This window comes from Triplophysa dalaica, chromosome 22 (genome assembly GCF_015846415.1).
Source record: "Triplophysa dalaica isolate WHDGS20190420 chromosome 22, ASM1584641v1, whole genome shotgun sequence".
In the NCBI taxonomy this organism is placed as follows: Eukaryota; Metazoa; Chordata; class Actinopteri; order Cypriniformes; family Nemacheilidae; genus Triplophysa; species Triplophysa dalaica.
Window position 1 is genome coordinate 3,687,964 of NC_079563.1, and position 21,881 is coordinate 3,709,844.

The 21,881-nt window shown below is 42.6% G+C and overlaps 1 protein-coding gene across 3 annotated transcripts in view; it reads left to right on the forward strand.

Moving 5' to 3' along the window:
- Positions 1-21,881, forward strand: part of LOC130411273 (histone-lysine N-methyltransferase PRDM9-like) — a 45,242-nt gene that overhangs the window by 14,847 nt on the left and 8,514 nt on the right. For 2 of the 3 annotated variants that reach the window (XM_056735747.1, XM_056735748.1), the window contains exons 3-7: positions 7,150-7,419; positions 7,921-8,030; positions 12,259-12,530; positions 19,539-19,606; positions 20,428-20,618. In XM_056735747.1, coding sequence (XP_056591725.1) covers positions 7,376-7,419; positions 7,921-8,030; positions 12,259-12,530; positions 19,539-19,606; positions 20,428-20,618 — 685 coding nt within the window. In that variant the 5' untranslated portion in view covers positions 7,150-7,375. The remainder of the gene's footprint in view (positions 1-7,149; positions 7,420-7,920; positions 8,031-12,258; positions 12,531-19,538; positions 19,607-20,427; positions 20,619-21,881) is intronic. The other variant, XM_056735750.1, reaches the window with a different exon arrangement.

Sequence of the window (21,881 nt, forward strand, 5' to 3'; positions counted from 1 at the left end):
AAGTTAAGTGTAAACGACGTGCGAGAGAAGTAATGTACTGGCCGAGAATCAACCAAGATATCAGCCAGACAACAGCGTCATGTGAACTTTGTCGCATCCACAGGCCAAAACAACAAGCTGAGCCACTGATGACTCATCCGGTTCCCCACAGACCTTACTACAAGGTTGGAACTGACCTATTTGACTGTGATGGAAAGAGTTACATAGTGGTCACTGACTACTTTTCAAACTATCCAGAAGTTGGAGCGCTGCACTCAACATCAAGCAAGGCAGTCATCAGCTACCTCAAGACTGTCTTCGCCAGACATGGTATCCCATGTGAACTGTTTTCGGACAATGGGCCCCAGTTTTCAAGCAGTGAGTTTGCTGCCTTTGCCAAAGAATGGGGGTTTCAACACTTAACATCGAGTCCAACCTATCCTAAGTCTAACGGCTTGGCAGAAAGCTCTGTGAAAACAGTAAAAAACATGATGAAAAAAGCACAGGACAGAGAAGACTTTCAGAAAAGCTTACTGATCTACAGGAGTGCACCTTTACAGAACGGACTGTCACCAGCTCAAATGCTGATGGGTAGGCGCATTCGGTCTAACCTACCAGTGAATGAGGACTTGCTGACGCCAAAAAGCGCACATAAAGTCAGAAAAGTAAAGGAGGTACTAAAAGCGAAACAAAAGCAGCTCTATGATCGTACGGCAAAACATCTGCCTATGCTGAGGCCTGGGGACATGGTGCGTCTAAGGGACATCTCTACTGGCAAATGGAAAGGAAAGGCACAGGTGGAGGAGGAAGTTGCGCCATGCTCCTACAGGATCCAGACGGAGAACGGATTGTCTCTGAGAAGGAACCGCACTGATCTTCAACTACAGCCGACTGAAAAAGTCACTACAGCACAGGAAAATTTTCAGCAGGACAAGGTTCAATCTACAGAGTTAACTCACAGTGGTCTTTTGGCAGCGTCTGCATCACCAGCTGCTGTGACACCTTCCAAACTGTCGAAATTGCCAGCTGCTGAAAGACAGGCTAGACCTAAGAGACATGTTCAGCCACCTCAGAGGTTGATCGAGAGTTGCTAAATTCTTTTTAGTTTGTTTTGCGTTACAAAGGAGCAACATGTACCTTAATGTTTATCTTTAAATGAAAAAATATATATATATATAGATTGTTGAAATGATTCTAAGTTTGTGTTTTGATGCTTAGAGAGTTTGCACTTAATGTTCTAAAAAAAAAAAAAAAAAGTGTTTCAATTGAAAAGTTATTTACAAGTAAAGTGAAAATGGCTATGTTTTACAGGGTTTAATACAATTCCTTTATAGAGGGAAAGATGTGATGTTATGAGTTCATTTGGTTAAGAACTCCATTACCCAGCAGGCTAGAGGTCGGGTGGTTCGGGTCCTAGAGTGAAAGAGGAAAAACCAACGATCATGTCTCGTCTGTTTATTTAAGTCAAGCAAGACAACACAGAGAGTATACTCGTGCCAACAGTGTCAAACAAATCTTTTAATAACTGTGGTGGAATAGAATCCAGCAACGAAAAGTATGATTTCAAGTGCTTAACTAACTCTGTTAAGGCTGTAAGAGAGACCTGATCAAAACAGATCAAAACGGTCAAATGTATCTGCACATGGCTGAGGGAATTCAAGACCAACATTGGAGGGGACAATCTCTCTTCTGACACACCGAGAGATCGAATCAGAAGGGGATACATTAGCTGGGTTTAGCACAGAGTTTATTGTGCTAAACAGAGCTTTTGGACAATTGCCAGTTTGATTTATTATATCGGAAAAGAAGTTTGTTCTTGCCAATTTGGTAAGTGCTCAGAGTATCTTTTAGCATCTCCTAGGTAACCTGTAATTTGTCCATCTGCGTATGACTTTCCTACAGGCCTGCCTGAGAGTACGTGTATTTAGCCCTTTTAGGTGTAGTTGGAGCGACCTTATTCATAATATCTAAGCATAGAGAATTAAACACAGCACTCAATTGCTCTGAATCTAAAGGTGATCCTAACCCATCAGTGATGGCAGGGTTTACTTCAAAGGCCTCAACTCTTGGCTGTAGTCTCATTCAAAGGACGGACGTAGCGGTCAACGGGTGTATTCTTCAAGAGACCAGCTGGCAGAGCAACATTTAACAAAAAGAGCCATGGTCAGAAATACAAATGTTCATTATAATCCGATTCCTAATGGACAAGCCTGTCGATAAACTAGGTCAAGACTATGACCATGTCTGTGAGTAGCTTCACCCACAGACTGAGTTAAGATAAAGGAATCCACCAGCTCAATGTACTGCTTTGCTAGTGGTGTTGAAGGGCAGCATATATGGATATTGAAGTCCCTGAGATTGTCCGTTTTCGATACAATAAGAGAAAGAAAATCTGAGACGTCTTGAATAAATCCTTATCATATTTAGCAGGTGATAAATAAGTGCACACAAAACCGTAGCGGACAGTTCCAGTTGAAACAGCTGCTGTTCCAAACTCGTGAATTTCTCCACTGAAAGGTGATTGCATTTAAATCTGTACTTAATAAGTGTTGCTACACCCCTTTCCCCGACCAGTGGAACTAGTAGTATTAAGGACAGATAATTCAATTCAAGTTTAATTATATAGCGCTTTTCACAATGTGTATTGTTTCAAAGCAGCTTTACAGGGGCAAACAGGAAAAACAGAAAAGTTAAAACACAGCACAGTGCATGGTATTTATACAATGAGTAAGTTCATTCTAATAAATAACATCTAATTTCTAAATAAATGAATGAATGCAGTCTCCCGGTGAGCAGGCCAACACTGCCCTGCTGTGGCGAGGAACCCAAACTCCAATGATTGATTAATGGAGAAAAAAAACCTCGGGAGAAACCAGGCTCAACCGCGGGGGCCAGATCCCCTATGACGTGTCATAGCTGCACTCAAACTGGTGACATGGGATTCTAGTTTAGCATTTAATACCAAATATTTTAACTTCAGCATTAATAAGACAAATAGTCCGTCTTTTGCTCTTTGTTGGGGATGTAGTGGTCTGAGCTGGGATGGTCCGATGGTCATATTTCTCTTGAATTGTGGTGGAATTGCCTTAGATGGAGCTGGGATGGTCAGTCAGTCTGCAGCTGTATCTGGCGTCATCTCAAATTTGGGATGGGCATCTGTCGGTCGTCTGGACATGGTGGGATGGCATCCCGAGGAAGAGGCGGAAAGAGAATAAAGAGAATAATTAGCGTAGCTGCTGTTCATTAACTATGCATTAACTGAAAGCTTGGTTGAAAAGATGTGTCTTTAATCTCGATTTAAATTGGGAGAGTGTGTCTGTATCAGGAAGGATATTCCACAGTTTAGGTGCTACGTATGAGAAAGCTCCTCCCCCTTTAGTGGATTTTGTTATTCTAGGATTTGTCAAAAGTCCTGAATTTTGAGATCTTAGAGAGCATGATGGGTCGTAACGTGATAAAAGCTCGGTTAAGTAAGTAGGTGCTAAACCGTTCAGGGCTTTGTAAGAAATTAAAATAATTTTAAAATCAATACGATACTTAATGGGTAGCCAGTGAAGCGATGATAAAACTGTGGTTATGTGATCGTATTTTCTTGACCTAGTAAGAACTCTGGCAGCAGCATTCTGAACTAACTGTAGTTTGTTTATCGATGATACAGGACATCCACCAAGTAGAGCATTACAACAGTCAAGCCGTGAGGTCACAAATGCATGAATAAGCTTTTCTGCGTCCGCAACACAAAAACTATTTCGAAATTTGGCAACATTTCTAAGGTGAAAGAAGGCTGTTTTTGTGATATTTGAGATGTGATTTTTAAATGACAGGTTGCCGTCTAATATAACGCCTAGGTCTTTAACTGTATTTGTTGGAGTAACAGTGCAGCTTTTAATTTTACAGGCTGTGATCGGAGATATTCTGTTTACTTGATTTTGGTGCTATAAGTAATATTTCTGTTTTGCTAGAGTTTAAAAGGAGGAATTTACTAGTCATCCAATGTTTTATGTCCTTGATGCACTCTGCCAGTTTGGATAGCTTAAAGGAATCATCTGGTCTTGATGAGATATATAGCTGAGTATCATCTGCATAACAGTGGAAGCTAATTCATGTTTTCTTATAATGTTGGCGAGGGGCAGCATGTATATGGAGAAAAGCAAGGGTCCTAAAACCGATCCCTGAGGTAATCCATAATTTACTTGAGTAAGATTTGACGATTTCCCATTTAAATGGACGTATTGATATCTGTCTGTTAAGTAAGATCTGAACCATTGCAGTGCCTGTCCCTGAGTACAGATATAATTGTGTAAACAATCTAGTAGTATTTTATGGTCTACAGTATGGAAAGCAGCACTAAGGTCAAGCAGGACTAAGAGTGAGATGTTGCCTTTATCTGAAGCAATAAGGAGGTCATTTGTAATTCTAACGAGCGCAGTTTCAGTGCTGTGATGCAGTCTAAAGCCAGACTGAAACTTTTTGTGCATGTCATTATTTTGTAGGAAGGTGCACAGTTGAGTTGACACTACTTTTTCTAGTATTTTAGACAAGTACGGGAGATTTGAAATCGGTCTATAGCTTACAAGTTCATTGGGGTCTAAATTTGTTTTTTTGATAAGAGGCTTAATTACAGACAGCTTAAAGGGCCCTGGGACATGTCCTAGATTAATTGACGAGTTGATTATGTTACAAATGGGCTCAATTACAGCAGGTAGTAACTCTTTTAATAAAGTAGTCGGAATGGGGTCTAATAAGCATGTCGTCGGTTTGGATGTTGCAATAATTTTAATTAAATCTTCCTGATTTATAGGAGAGAAACACTCTACCTTTTCTTTTTGGGTGACGGTTGAAACAAATTCTTCCGACACACTTGGAGGTTTGGTTTTAGCTATGTTGTCTCGTATTATTTTCGATTTTCTAGTAAAAACTTCATGAATTCATTGCTACCAAGGTGCGGCGGAATACCCAGGTCAGGTGGAGTCTGTTTGTCTGTTAGTTTAGCAATAGTACTAAATAAAAACATTGGATTGTTTTTGTTATTTTCTATGAGCTCGGCTTTTGCTGCTTTTAGTGCCTTTTTGTAACAGCTTGCTCTCTCTTTCCATGCAATTTTAAAGACCACTAATTGGGTTTGTTTCCATTTTCGCTCCAGTTTACGCGTTTCTCTTTTTAGAGTGCGAGTGGTGTTATTATACCATGGTGCTATGATCTTTCCATTAATCCTTTTTGACTTCATAGGTGTGACCGCTTCTAATGCATTAGAGAAAATGGTGCCATGTTGCTTGTCATGTCATCGAGCGATTCTATATTAGTTGGAAAGGCTATTAGAGGAGTCAGATCTGGCAAGTTCTTTACGAAACTATCTTTAGTAGTTGAGGTGATTGTTCTACCCTGTCGATAACGAGATATACAACTGATTTCTGCAGTGCGCAGTTTACATGTTATAAGATGGTGATCGGAAACATCGTCGCTTTGAGGTATAATATCGATATTGGTTAGATCGGCTCCGTGAGATATAATCAAGTCTAGGGTATGATTAAGGCGATGAATTATATTTACACTTTTTTACGATTAAATATATTGTCTTTTGGTTTAATCACGATAAGATTTTTTCTCTGACTTTTAAATAAATTATTATTTGGTTGTATTATTCGGGGGACAGACACAGTCTCTATGCATTTGAATGCAGTTAATAAATAAATTAATAAAAATAAAAACTCCAAATCCTGCAAAACAGTGAAGTCTGGAAGAATAAACGTTTTGTTTCCCACTGATCTCGCATTCAGTAAAGCAGCTTTCACTGTAGTGGTTCCTGTGACTGCGTATGCACTAGCATTGAGTGTTCAGCTCCTTGAGAAGAAGGACGTCCAAACGAGCACTCCTTATTTGTCTACTCCACCGCAAAATCCAACATATTGGAAATGGCTGCACGGGTAAGAGCCAAGTACATTTGATACGAATATTTGCTCAAAATTTTTGCTAATCTTCCAACACACTTCCCTCGTCTTTTGTATAGCTTCTTCTTAAGGAGCGAATTGCAGTACAGCCGAGATGGCGCCCTCGGTATAGCCACCAGGAGCTATGCAAAGTTCTGACCGCCACACCCCTGTTGATAGTACACGCAATTACTAAGATTATAAAAGCTTTGTAAACGCGAGAGTCACAGAGCCCCGGCACATAACAAACTCTCAACTTAATGTACATAGAGCTTTTTACAATTTTCATTGTTACGAAGCGGCGGTATATGAAAAAAAATCCCAATTTAACCCCTGATCATTACTCCATTCCTGCCCTGTCGAATCCGATTTTAGGGACATTAACTCACTAGCTAAGACTTGTCTAGAACTGGTGTAACGATACACCAGTTCTACAGTTCGGTTCATGGTTTTCGATCCAACGGTTGGGTTCCATTTGGGTTTAATGTGGAGGCAGGATTCAGAGAATATATTCACTTTGACCTTATTATTAGACATTAATTTAAGTGTATAATATTGCAAAAAAATACAGCTCTTATTAGTTTTTAACAGTGTTCAACTCTATTTAGTTAAATGTAAAGGACAATAAAGTTGTTGTGTGATAAATCCCTAAGGCAAAATCTAAATGATGTGTCATGTGACTGAGCAGTGCTTTAGGTAGAGCATTTCCAACACGCATCGTGCTGCCTGCCACAGTACAACAAGAACAATTCCCAATACAATAATTAGCAAAACCTCTTCAAGAAGCTCATCAAGAATCTCATTTTACTGACGATGTAGGTTGTATAACTTGTATTTGTTTATCTGCGCAGCTATGCGCTCTTCCTGGTCAATGTAGTTTAAGTTCTACATAAAAAGACATTGCCCTTTATCTCATGCTTTGAAGGATGCAATTAAAGACTGTCAAGAAGAAAAGTTGGAAAGAGTGTTTGACAGCGTTAAGAGATCGTCTCCCCCTCACATATAACATGTCAAAATGTAGTTTTGTTTGTTTCTCTGAAGGACATGTTGAGAAATGAGTATTCACTCACCCTCTCACATACATATAACAGTGTATTTTTGAAAGGTCATGTGACTGTTTAAAGCACATCAGACATCACTTTGATGCTTTCAATGAGAATTTGTTACTTTTTGTGTCAATCCATGTGCATTTTGGCCATTCACAATGCACTATCATCACATTGTTGTTGAGCGTGGTCAACAGTTGCAACACTGCTGCTTCAGCTGATAAAGTGAATGCTCTGACCAGCGCTGGGAAAAAGTGTACAGCTCACGTGCAGCAGACGCATCCGTTCACCAGGAGTTTGTGGTATGCCACGAGAGTTTTGCAGTTTGTATCGAGGGAGGTCTCCCGCGGACTGTTCGGTTCGGATATCATCACATCCTACATGTCATGTGGATAACTGAAGAAGAGCTATTAGTTCCAGGAAATGCCTGTGGTCATATTCTATTGCGATTCTTCAAACCTTTTCAGGTATTTTAATTTTAATTAAGTTGACTTATAGTAATGATGATAGACGAGTGTTGCTTTTTCAAATACACGTTATAAATGACTCAATCACGTAGTGATGTTAGATTGAGCAGACGAACAGTACTTCCTACTGATCAAACTGCCGTAGTTCACTGAAGAGCTGTGCATAAAACATCGAATTGATTTAGACATGTATAATTAGCCGGAATCGCAATATATATCGCCCAGCCCTAATATGCACATCCTGGGTACAGAATAATGTGCTTAAAAGTCCTCTATTTTTGAACAGTTGGATATTCTCAATCACAAAGAATAGTTTAAAACTATAAATAAAGACATGTTGTATATGCTTAAAAAAAGTGTGTTGTGCCCATTCAACAGTTTACAGAGCCTTTTTTATTCAGAGGTTTGAAATACTGTGTATGTGAATGACGATTTACCCATGTGATATACTTTAGTAGACTTTTTTCTTGTATTCTTGACTCTGTCTTTTGTGTGTTAAAGGAGCAACAGAAAGAGGACGAGTGAACATACAGTGAGTGCAGGTGAACGGCTACAATCTTCACCAAGTGTCGCAAACATGGAGGAGGACGAACATAAACAAGACTTTCTCTGTGAGACCAAAATTACAAATCTTTTCTTTGTTGTATTATGTGTAACCATTGTCCTCACGGCAGAGCTGCTGGCCTTAAGATATTTAATATTCCAGATTATGACTATAAGAATGAAACATTACCATCTAGTTATCTACAGTGGGTACGGAAAGTATTCGGAACCCTTTACATTTTTCACTCTTTGTTATATTGCAGCCATTTGCTAAAATCATTTAAGTTCATTTTTTCTCAGTAATGTACACGCAGCACCCCATATTGAAAGAAAAACACAGAATTGTTGACATTTTTGCAGTTTTATTAAAAAAGAAAAACTGAAATATCACATGGTCCTAAGTATTCAGACCCTTTGCTGTGACCCTATTTAACTCAGGTGCTGTCCTCATCCTTGATATGGTTCTACACCTTCTTTTAAGTCCAGCTGTGTTTGATTAGACTGATTGGACTTGATTAGGAAAGCCACTCACCTTTCTATATAAGACCTTACAGCTCACTGTGCATGTCAGAGCAAATGAGAATCATGAGGTCAAAGGAACTGCCTGAAGAGCTCAGAGACATAAATTGTTGCAAGGCACAGATCTGGCCATGGTTACTATTTTTTTTTTGCTGCACTTAAGGTTCCTAAGAGCACAGTGGCCTCCATAATCCTTAAATGGAAGACGTTTGGGACGACCAGAACCCTTCTCTGAGCTGGCCGTCCGGCCAAACTAGGCGATCGGGGGAGAAAAGCCTTGGTGAGAGAGGTAAAGAAGAACCCAATGATCACTGTGGCTGGGCTCAAGAGATGCATTTGTAACGTTGGAGAAAGTTGTAGCAAGTCAACCATCACTGCAGCCCTCCTCCAGTCGGGGCTTTATGGCAGAGTGGCCCGACGGAAGCACGAGTGCAAGACACATGAAATCCCGCAAGGAGCTTGCTAAAAAACACCTGAAGGACTCAAAGATGGTGACAAATAAGATTCTCTGTCTGATGAGACCAAGACAGAACTTTTGGCCTTAATTCTAAGCAGTATGTGTGGAGAAAACCATGCACTGCTCATCACCTCTCCAATAAAGTCCCAACAGTGAAGCATGGTGGTGGCAGCATCATGCCGTGAGGGTGTTTTTCAGCTGCAGGGACAGGACGACTGGTTGCAGTCGAGGGAAAAATGAATGCGGCCAAGTGCAGGGATATCCTGAACGAAATCCTTCTACAGAGTGCTCAGGATCTTAAACTGGGCAGAAGGTTTACCTTCCAACAAGACAATGAACCTTAGCACACAGCTAAAATAACGAAGGAGTGGCTTCACAACAACTCCGTGACTGTTCTTGAATGGCCCATCCAGAGCCCTGACTTAAACCCAATTGAGCATCTCTGGAGAGAACTAAAAATGGCTGTTTACCATCCAACCTGACAGAACTGGAAAGGATCTGCAAGGAGGAATGGCAGAGGATCCCCATATCCAGGTGTGAAAAACTTGTTGCATCTTTCCCAAAAAGACTCATGTCTGTATAAAATCAAAAGGGTGCTTCTACTAAATACTGAGCAAAGGGTCTGAATACTTAGGACCACGTGATATTTCAATTTTTCTATTTTAATAAATCTCCAAAAATGTCAACAATTATATTTTTTTCTGTCAATATGGGGTGCTGTGTGTACATTAATGAGGAAAAATGAACTTAAAAGATTTTAGCAAATGGCTGCCATATAACAAAGAGTGAAAAATTTAATGTGGTCTGTATACTTTCCTTACCCATTATACATGCTCTATCGGGCATAGATCGTCTGTCAATCTCCCGTTCCATCCTTCCCTAGCTCGTGAACAAGACCCCCAGATACTTGAACTCCTCAACTTAAAGCAGGAACTCTCCACCTACCTGAAGTGGGCAAGACACCCTTTTCCGAGTGAGAACCATGGCCTCGGATTTGGAGGTGCTGATTCTCATCCCAGCCGCTTCACACTCGGCTGCAAACCGTCCCAGTGCATGCTGAAGGTCCTGGTCTGATGGGGGCAGCACGACGACATCATCCGCAAAGAGCGGAGATGAAACCCAACGCCCTCCGGCCCCTGCCTGCACCTAGAAACTCTGTCCATAAAAATTATGAACAGAACCGGCTACAAAGGGCAGCCCTGCCGGAGTCCTACATGCACCGGGAACAAGTCTGACTTCCTGCCGGCAATGCGAACCAAGTTCCTGCTTCAGTCGTACAGGGACCGGATAGCCCTTAGCAAAGGGTCCCGAAACCCTCCACAAGATGCCGCGAGGGACAAAGTCAAATGCCTTCTCCAAGTCCATAAAACACATGTGGATTGGTTGGGAAAACTCCCATGAACCCTCTAGCACACTGGAGAGGGTAAAGAGCTGGTCCAGTGTTCCACGACCGGGACGAAAACCACACTGTTCCTCCTGAGTCCGAGGTTCTACCATCGGCCGGATTCTCCTCTCCAGTACCCTGGCATAGATGATCCCACGGAGGCTGAGAAGTGTGATCCCCGATAGTTGGAGCACACCCTCCGGTCCCTCTTTTTAAGAAGCCCACCCCAGTCTGCCAGAACAAAAAGGCACTATCCCTGACCACCACGCAGTGCTGCAGAGGCGTGTCAGCCAAGACAGCCTCACAACATCCAGAGACTTGAGGTACTCAGGGCGGATCTCATCCACCCCCGGTGCCCTGCCATAGAGGAGATTACAAGTTATAGAATTAGTGAAATAAATTAACTTTTTGATGATATATGACCAGCACCTTCATATCTAGAGTAGTAAATTTACAAAATATCTTCATTGAACATAGTCTTTACTTTATATTGTAACAAGGTTCAATAAATGGAAGGAAGGAGTCAGGAACCGGCCAACATTTAAATACATTTTAATACAAATAATCAAACAAACAATAACACAGAAGTAAAATGCCACAACGCCACGGGGTTTGCACAGACAGGACGACAGAACGGAGAGGGGAGCACGAGGAGTGACAGGGACGAGAGAGGGGAGAGAGGGAGAAAAGAATAGGTGCTGTTTAAGACACACTGTTCCTGCTCACGGCCAATGGCGACGACTCCTGCTCCCTCCTGTAAGGCCGCCACCCCACCTCTGCCCAGGATTACGGCAGTGAGCTCTCCGTCCCAGCCGATTCATCGCGTTCCAGAACCACTGCTTCAGGCAGCCGCTGGGGCACCTCCCTCCTCTGCGCTGCCCGAACTCCTCAGCACTGCGAAGCCCCTCAGCAGCCAGGGCTCTCCGATAGCCTGTCTCTCCTTCCTTCCGGGTTTCAGCACCAATAAAACAAGGTTCAATAAAAGGAAGCTAGGAGGTGGGAACCGGAGAACATGTCCGGGCCCGGTCCTCTTTCATCAGCAGTCCCGTCGCTCATTCTCTTATGCTCCCGATTTCCTCCGTGAGATATGTGGGACCGGTGTGCGCACAGCTGATTCCAACTATCACTCACGCCACCGGCCCCGCCTCACGGCTCCCGTCCTGCCTTCCTCACCACAAACATCCTAATGATTTTTGGCATAAAAGAAAAAAACAAAATTTTTTACCCATAACATTTTGTTTTTGTTTTTACTATAATTGTTCCCGTGCTATTTAAGACGGGTTTTGGGATCCAGGGTCACAACTAAAACTGTGCCAACACTTAATATTTAAACTTAGGTTGCCAAAAGCAAAGCATGACCTCAATAATATAGAATCAGGCGATGGAATATTTTTTAATTTTCACTCGATTTTGAAAGCTCACAGTTTCTTTTTTGGGAACTTTTTTTAAAAATGACGAGATAACTCTCCAGTGTCGGGGAAAGAATTTATGTTAATGAATTCACACAAGCCCAGATCTAATAACCGCTCCCTTGTTCACTAATACCCACGTAGCGAATGACATTTGAGTTCACTGTATGGGGAAGAAGTGAATGAAAATAATTGAGTGCAGAAGGCTAGCATGTTTTTTTTTAAACCTCATTGCTCATGACAGGTTACCTTCACAGCCAATAGGAACACAGATGCCTGTCAGTGCACAGCCTTGTAGTCTAAAATTGTTTCTCAATTTTAATAAGTGTCCTTTGGGGCTCTGTATGGCATCCCAGGCCTGAGATGACTGCCCAGTTTGTTCAGTGATGGAGTTTGTGCAGAAACGTTATTTAGCTAAACTGATCCCCTCAAAGTGCTTCTGCCACTAAAATGGGTATTTAGAAACCATTTCACCCGCATATCGCCTTTCACTTTAAAATCCTTTTCTTTGTTTTATATTCACACAGATTGTGAAGAGTGTCAGTCATTTTTCACTGGTGAATGTGACGTTCATGGTGCTCCATTGTTCATTCCTGACACCCTTGTGCCTGTGGGGACTTCAGACCGGGCCAGACTAACCCTTCCTGTTGGACTGGAGGTTCTCACATCCAACATTCCCAATGCAGGACTCGGGGTGTTTAACCACGGAGAGATTCTTCCAATCGGAGCACATTTTGGCCCTTATGAAGCAGAAGAAAGCAAAATGGAGGAAGCTGTCAGCAGTGGATACTCATTTGTGGTGAGTCTGTTGTCTGAAAAAACAGTGTTTGTCACCAAGAAATCTTTTTCTTAAAGATATTGTGAACATTTTTGATATGAAGTTCTAACTCCAACACTGACGTTACATGAAACATAAATGCTATATAGTTAATGCTATTAAATATCTTTGTATATGACTTGTTTTTAAACTTTATTTCAAACCACATTTTAATGATGTATAAATCTTTACATGAAACAACACAGGAACAAGTTTGGGATTTAAGTTTCTGTCTAGAACCCAAAAACATAATATATTATCGATCCCATTTCATTCCAAAAGCCAATCTTGGAAAATATTGAAGTTGGACAAAGTATTAAAAAATTCTGAAATATGCCTCGCTCAGATTACACAAAGTCAGTCTGATTTTGGCACAATTTGTATGGTAGCGTGTCAGAGTGATTTATAAATGACGTTGGGGATAGGGTCGTAAGATTTTAATCTTTTCCTCCCATATACAGGCGGGGACAAAAACTCTGTGGTAAATAAGAGTAAAGAATGCTGTGGAAATAAATCTATATTGTTTATGCTTTTAATCTTTTATTTAAAAAAGCACAAAAATCCAATGCTTCATTAAAGAAAAACGACTTAAAGTGTGCCTGTAGTAGAGAAGGTGGGGCGAGTCCGTGGTTCGAGGCCGGTGAGTAATTGTTAATGAGCGCCAGTTGTGCGCGCACCGGTCTCGTATCACGTAGGAGATTGGGAGCATATAAAGGAACGCACAACCAGAACGTCGATGAGAAAGGACCGGGCTCGATCATGTTTGTTTTTATGTTCTTGTGTTTTACTTCTGTCTTTTTTGGTTCGCCGGCGGTTGGCCGTGAGGGGCCGCTGGCTGTTATTATTTATATAAAATGTTTAAATGTCTTCCGGTTCCCGTCTCCTTCTTTCCTTTTATTGAACCTCGATACAGTGCCAAAATCAAATTATGAAATAAGTGTTTTCCTTTATTAGATTAGATTAGATTAGATTAAACTTTATTGTCATTACACATATACGAGTACAGTGTAATGAAATGTAGTTTAGGTCTAACCAGAAGTGCAATTAGCAAGTGCAGGATATACAGTGTGAATAAATACAGAATACAATATTAGGAAAATACTATACAATGGGCATGTACTATGAAAATATGACAGTCGGTATGTACTATGAACAATATAAACAGAAGGCTATATACTGTGATCATTAATGTACAGGTGGTTATGAACAGATAACAATATAGACTATACAATAGTGCAAGTGACTTGAGTGTGCATTAGTTACAGACATTAGCTATTAAAGTTACAGTGCAGTACATGAGTTAATGCAGTTATTGAAGTTATAGTGCAATACCCGAGTAGATGCAGTTATAAAGTTACAGTGCAGTAGATGAGTTAGTGCAGTTATTGAAGTTATAGTGCAATACCCGAGTAGATGCAGTTATAAAGTTACAGTGCAGTAGATGAGTTAGTGCAGTTATTGAAGTTACCGTGCAGTAGATGCGTTAATGCGGTTATTAAGGTTACAGTGCAGTAGATGAGTTAGTGCAGTTATTAAGGTTGCAGTTCAGTAGATGAGTTTATGCAGTTATTGAAGTTATAGTGCAATAGATGAGTAGATGCAGTAAGTTATGCAATAGATGCAGTAATGCAATAGATGAGTGACAGTACAGTAGAGAAGTTGGTGCAGTTATTTAAGTTACAGTGCAGTAGACGAGGTAATGCAGTTATGAAAGTTACAGTGCAGTAGATGAGGTAATGCAGTTATGAGAGTAGTCCAATAGTGCAAATGAGCATTCAGTGTAATATTCCTGGTGTGCAAGTGAGCAATATAGAGTGCAAATGATGCTATGTGTGTGTAAACAGTCCGGTAGAGCAGATAACATGAAGTACTGGTGTGTACAGTTCAGTCATGCATGGCAGCCCTGTAGTGCAATGTAAACAATGTAATAGCAGCATTACAGTTAAAGTTATGAGGGGTAGTGGAATCAGTGGGGAGCAGAGTTTAATAGTGAAACAGTTCTGGGAAAAAAGCTGTTTCCTAGTCTGCTGGTTCTTGTCCGGAGGCACCTGAAGCGCCTACCGGAAGGCAGGAGAGTAAACAGTCTATGAGCGGGGTGAGAGGAGTCCTTGAGAATGCTGCGAGCTCTACGCAGACAGCGTTTCTTTTGGATGTCCTCAATGGAAGGGAGTGTAGTTCCTGTGATGCGCTGGGCTGTTTATTCACCCGCTGCAATGCCTTGCGCTCAGCAACAGAACAGTTCCCGTATCAGACTGTGACACAGTTGGTCAGGATGCTCTCTATCGTGCAGCGATAGAAGTTCACCAGGATAGATGAAGACAGTTGGTTCTTCTTCAGTGTCCTCAGAAAGAAGAGATGCTGGTGAGCCTTCTTGACCAGGCATGAGGTGTTTTTGGATGGTCCAGGACAGGTCCTCCGAAATTTGGGTCCCCAGGAACTTAAAACTGGAAACACGTTCAACAGCCATCCCGTTAATGTGGATGGGGTCGTGTGTGCCTCCTTTCGCCTTCCTGAAGTCCACAATGATCTCCTTTGTCTTGGAGGTGTTAAGGAGCAGGTTGTTGTTTGAGCACCATGTGGCCAGGTGCCGTACCTCCTCCCTGTAAGCAGTCTCATCGTTGTTGCTGATGAGACCAATCACTGTTGTATCGTCTGCGAACTTGATGGAGTTAGGTCCATTCACAGGTCTGCAGTCGAGTGTGAAAATGGAGTAGAGAAAGGGGCTCAGTACGCAGCCCTGTGGTACACCAGTGTTGAGGGTGATGGTGGTGGAGCATATGTGGCCTAACCTAACAAGCTGAGGCCTGTTCGTCAGGAAGTCCATAATCCAGTTGCAGGTTGAATTGTTAATGCCTAGGTTTGCAAGTTTGATGATTAGCTTGGAAGGGATGACGGTATTGAATGCAGTGCTGAAGTCTACAAACAGCATGCGTGCATAAGTGTCCATATTATCGAGATGTGTGAGCACGGAGTGCAGTGCCATGGACACTGCATCATCTGTGCTCCTGTTGCTACGGTAGGCAAATTGGCATGGGTCCAGTGTGGATGGCAGAGAGACTTTTAGTTGTGACAGGACCAGCCGCTCAAAGCACTTCATAACAATGGGTGTGAGTGCTACGGGGCGGTAGTCATTCAGGCATGTCGGGCTGGAATGTTTTGGAATGGGCACAATGGAGGTGGATTTGAAACATGCTGGAACCACTGCTTGGGCGAGGGACAGGTTGAAGATATCCGTGAAGACCGCAGCAAGCTGCTCCGCACATGCCCTGAGTACGCGACCAGGGATGCCACCAGGACCAGCAGCCTTGCGTGCATTTATCCGGCTTAGTGCAGTGTAAACATCTGTGGAGTTTAGTGTGATGATTGGGTGGTCAGTAGAAGGTGTGAGCCTGGTGGAGGGTACCTTATTGTCTATCTCAAAGCGTGCATAAAAGTCATTAAGCTCGTTCAGTGGTTGGGTTTGTAGTCACTAATGGCCTGGATGCCCTGCCACATGCGTTGAGGGTCAGAATTGGTAAAATGCTCCTCTAGCTTTAGCTTGTAGAAGTGCTTGGCCTTTTTAAAGCCCATCTTCAGATTTGTCCTGGAAGTACTATAGGCCTGTGCATCACCTGATCTGAAGTCGGTGTTGTTTCTGATACGGGTATATGGTGATCTGCTTTTGATCTGTGACACTTTCAATGGTGGTATTGATCTAGTCCAATACAGAGGAGGTGTAGCTGTCTATGTCCGTGTGAAAGCCACTGGTGGCCTGAGAAGCAAACATACTCCAGTCTGTGTGTAGAAACCATTCCTGGAGTGTAAAGTCTGCCCCCGCAGGCCACACCTTGATGGTCTTCACTGATGGCTTCACACGATTAATGAGAGGTGAATGCTTGGGGGTGAGGAACAAAGAAAGGTGATCAGATTGACCCAGGTGGGGGAGGGGGGTTGCGGTGTAAGCTTCAGCCATGTTTGTATAGACATGATCCAAAGTTTTGTTTCCTCTTGTGTGGAAGGAAACATACTGGGGAAATTTAGGGAGCACTGTCTTTAAGTAAGAGTGATTAAAATGGAGATGGTGGTCTAGTGTGTTAAACCACTGAACTGGTAAATTAAAGGTTGCTGGTTCGATCCCAGCTGCCACCACCAGTGTGTCCTTGAGCAAGACACTTTACTCCACGTTGCTCCAGGGGGATTGTCCCTGTAATAAGTGCACTGTAAGTCGCTTTGGATAAAAGTGTCTGCCAAATGACTAATTGTTAATGTAAATGTAAAATCTCCCGCAACAATAAATGCAGCCTCCGGGTGAGCAGTCTGTTGTTTACTGATGGCTGCATGACGTTCTTTCATGGCAAGCTTGGCATCAGCATCCGGTGGAATATAAACACCGTTATAAGGCGGAAGTGAATTCCCGTGGCAGATAAAATGGTCATTTAACCATGAGAAACTCAAGGTTAGCAGAGCAGTGTCTCCCGACAATAACAGAGTTCATGCACCAAGCTTTATTGACATAAATGCACAATCCACCTCCTCTTGTCTTACCGGATTGCTCTGCCGTTCTATCCGTCCAGTGTGTGTTGTAGCCCGCTAACTCAATAGCGTTCTCCGGTATGCCGCTGTGTTGCCATGTTTCCGTGAAGATTATGACATTGCAGTTCAAAAGTTTTGTTGTTGATGATGCGAAGTCGAATCTCATCAATTTTGTTCAATAATGATCGTACATTAGCAAGGAAAATGCTGGGTAAAGAGAACCGGTGTGGTGTTTGCTTTTGCATAGCTCTTAGCCCTCCGCGCTTACCCCGCCTTTGTTTACGATCTCGACGCCGCCGGCGAGCACTTCCGCCCGGCCGTGTGGGGTGTGTAGCATTGGGTGTTTTGCCGATCTCAGGAAAGAGTTGAATGTTGCTGATATAACTTCCGGGAATGCGCAAACCGATATCCAAAAGCTCATGCCGGGTGTACGATGTGAATGCACAACTGTTCTGAACAAATAAGGCCCGAGATGAGCAAGAAAAACACTGTATAATTGATAAAACTGGAGAGACGCTGAGCAGTGCGATGTTCACGCGCCGCCATCTACGCTACAATCAATTTATACACTCTTTATACACTTCTCATTTGCAAGAAAAATTCAGATTTTCAGCTCAGATTTTTCTCTTATAATGTCTGATGAGGTTGAAGAATACATGACAAGTGATCATAGACTATTCCTCCAAACAGAATCTCTTCAGATCCCTCAATGTTGGTGCTCCCTCTACTTCAGTTTATGGCACTCATTTTTTATAGTGTTTAGATCAGGGAACAGGGATGGCTATGTCAGGATCTTGGTTTGGTGCTCAGTGAGTCCATTTATGTTGATTTTGATGTGGATACACAGGATACTCCATCCCTAAGGTAGCTGGCGGCTGGAGATCCCAAAGTTTATCTGACCCCAACAGCACCAGGATGCAGAGGGTCGGCTGAGGAGTCTACACATGTCAGTGAACTCAGGGCTGAAGGACTAACTGGCAATGACAAGAGGCGGGAGACGGAGACACTGGGCGAGACAAACGGAGACTGAGAAGAGCAGAACAAAACGAGCGGGGACGTGGAAGAGCTGGACGAGACGAGTGGGGACGTGGAAGAGCTGGACGAGACGAGCGGGGACATGGAAGAGCTGGACGAGCCAAGCAGGGAACGTGGAAGAGCTGGACGAGCCGAGCGGGGACGTGGAAGAGCTGGACGAGCCGAGCGGGGACGTGGAAGAGCTGGACGAGCCGAGCGGGGAAGGGAGCAGCCAGTAATCCACAACATAAGCGCAGTCTAGGATGTCAGAATCCAGTATTAGCTCACCCTCTGTGTCACGGGGTATGTGCGGTGCTTCCCTCTATGCCCTGTGGTGAGTAAAGCCATGTCTCCGTTTCCATGGTGACGTTGATTGGGTGTTGGGCGGCTCACCACACTCCCCCACCAAAGCGTCGACCTGGTGTGATGCGTGTATCTGTGGGGCTTACCTGGAGGTTGCTGGGGAGTGGGGGGGAATGTCCCTGGCCGAGAAATCCAACCTGACCACATCCTCGATAGACCGTCCGAGTTACCATTTGAGGCCCTGGCCCGGTGAACCACTTGGAAATGAAAATCTTGGAGCGCTAGGAACCACCTGGTCACCCGAGCATTGGTTTCCTTGGCCTTGGACATCCACTGTTAGTATGCGCGGTCGATAACCAGGGAGAAGCTCTTGCCCAGTAGAAAGTATTTCAGCTCCTCAATGGCCCTCTGTATGGCCAGGGCCTCCTTTTCCAAGTTGGCATAACGGGTCTCAGCTGGGGTGAGCTTCCGACTGATGAATACTACCGGGTGTCCTTCTCCCTCTCTGGTCTGGGATAGGACGGCCCCCAGACAGGTGTCGGAAGTATCGGTATGGAGGATGTTCATGGAATTCTCTGGTTTGGGTAGGCCGGTCGTAGAGGCGCTGTTGGGCCCATGAGCCTCGGCCAGGTGTCTCAGCCAAATGCTCACTGTTTGGGTGCAGATTTCAGTAACGGTATGATGTGTAAATACAAGCACACAATGAAGTAGGTAATCCAAAGAGTATCTTTTAATAAATCCAAAGAACAACACAAGGAGATGGTGGTCTAGTGGGTTAAACCACTGAACTGGTAAATCAAAGGTTGCTGGTTCGATCCCAGCAGCCACCACCAGTGTGTCCTTGAGCAAGACACTTCACTCCATGTTGCTCCAGGGTGATTGTCCCTGTAATAAGTGCACTGTAAGTCGCTTTGGATAAAAGCGTCTGCCAAATGACTAAATGTAAATGTAAATGTGACAAGCACACAAAAACAATTAAAACCGGTCATAGAACTCATTGCTTAAAAACAAAGGGGAACATAATCAGGCAGAACAGAAAGGGCTGTGGGACTAATTACCAAAAATGTGTGAACACAGGCAAACGGGAACATAGAACGAGACCAGAATATAACTGTGACAGATATAAATGGAAGTTTAAATTGTTTATTATTCATTTCACAGATATGCAAGAGAAGGCACTTGAATGAATATATAGATGCCAGAAGAGAAACACACTCGAACTGGATGAGGTGAGATTCTATTAGTATAATTATTATAAGGTACGGGATGCTCACTGTCTGGAATGCATGCAGCCTTATAGAAGGATTTATCCAAAAAGGTGTCTTCATCATTTGCTCATCTTCATGTTGTGCTCAGCTTATGTGAGATTCTTCATAGGAACACAAAATATGTTTTCTAGGATTGTAGTCATGATTTAAAAAATGCTTAGTAACAAATCACTTTCAGTGTATGGAAGAGGGATTCATGGTGAATGAAAGTGTTTGTTGACCGGAGTTGGGTGAGTTACTCTGAAAAAGTACTTAATTACTAATTAGTCTCTATATCCTACCTCAACCTAGTTTACTTGTGATGAAGTGATTCATGGATAGAAATGAAACGGCTCTTTTAATATATTCAAATAAATAAAACCACATAAAGTATTCTTATTAACTGACCAAAGTATTACAAATCATACATTAGAGCAAGGGTCTCCAACCTTTTTGTAAAAGCGAGGGCCACCTGAAGATATTAAATCATCTAGGGGGCTACTTGCTTATAAAATACTTTCAAACTTGAAACATGTGATGCATTATTTTTAGGCTCACAGGTCCAAATTATTTTTTCTTTCACATATTTTTGCACTTGAATACATAAAAGCTTACAGCACGTGCTAATAACATTTCATGATGATTTAGCAGGGCACCACGTTGGAGACCACTATATTAGAGCATATGTTTTAAAGTTAGACTTGAGATTTGATGTTATTTCTACTAATGTATATATTACACACTATTTAGCTGAATTACATCATAAGAAAAATAAAAGTAATCCCTTACTTTACTTTTCTCAGATATGTAAATTGTGCTCGCAGTGAAGAGGAACAAAATCTGGTGGCATTTCAGTATAAAGAAGCGATTCTGTACAGATGTTGCCGACCAATCAAAACTGGAGAAGAATTGCTAGTCTGGTATGGAGAGGAGTATGCCAGAGATTTAGACGTCACTTTTGACCATCTGTGGAACACTAAATGCTCTGACAGAGGTATGATAAACTATTTTGTTTGTGAAATATTGTTTTAGTTGAAGAAAGAATATCTCTGGTAATCTTCAGATATCTCAGTTCATTCAGGCAGTCACAATGACATTACAGTATTTCCATTATATTCATACATTCACTCTCTCAGAGTCTACTCTATGCAGTGAGTGGTGGGGATAAACACATTCAGTTCACCTTACAGCAACAGACTCATGAATAGAAGACTACAAAACAGAGATTTCCAAACCTGTCACTGTTATCAACTGCTTGGATATACAGTGCCTTGCGAAAGTATTCGGCCCCCTTGAACTTTCAATTCAATTCAAGTTTATTTATATAGCGCTTTTCACAATGTGTATTGTTTCAAAGCAGCTTTACAGGGGCAAACAAGAAAAACAGAAAAGTTAAAACACAGCACAGTGCATGGTATTTATACAACGAGTAAGTTCATTCTAATAAATAACATCTAATTTCTAAATAAATAAATGAATGAATGCAGTCTCCCGGTGAGCAGGCCAACACTGCCCTGCTGTGGCGAGGAACCCAAACTCCAATGATTGATTAATGGAGAAAAAAACCTCGGGAGAAACCAGGCTCAACCGGGAGGGCCAGATCCCCTCTGACGTGTCATAGCTGCACTCAGACTGGTGACATGTGATTTTAGTTTAGCATTTAATACCAAATATTGTAACTTCAGCATTAATAAGACAAATAGTCCGTCTTTGCTCTTGGTTGGGGATGTAGTGGTCTGAGCTGGGATGGTCCGATGGTCATATTTCTCTTGGCAGCTGGTGGAATTGCCTTAGATGGAGCTGGGATGGTCAGTCAGTCTGCAGCTGTATCTGGTGTAATCTCAAATTGGGGATGGGCATCTGTCGGTCGTCTGGACATGGTGGAACTTCTTCCTACCTCGGGATGGGCATCTGTCGGTCGTCTGGACATGGTGGAACTTCTTCCTACCTCGGGATGGGCATCCCGAGGCAGAGGCGGAAAGAGAATAAAGAGAATAATTAGCGTAGCTGCTGTTCATTAACTATGCATTAAGTGAAAGCTTGGCTGAAAAGATGTGTCTTTAATCTAGATTTAAATTGGGAGAGTGTGTCTGACCCTCGAATAGTATCAGGAAGGCTATTCCAGAGTTTAGGTGCTACGTATGAGAAAGCTCGTCCACCTTTGGTGGATTTTGTTATTCTAGGTATTGTCAAAAGTCCTAAGTTTTGAGATCTCAGCGAGCGTGATGGGTTGTAACGTGATAAAAGCTCGGTTAAG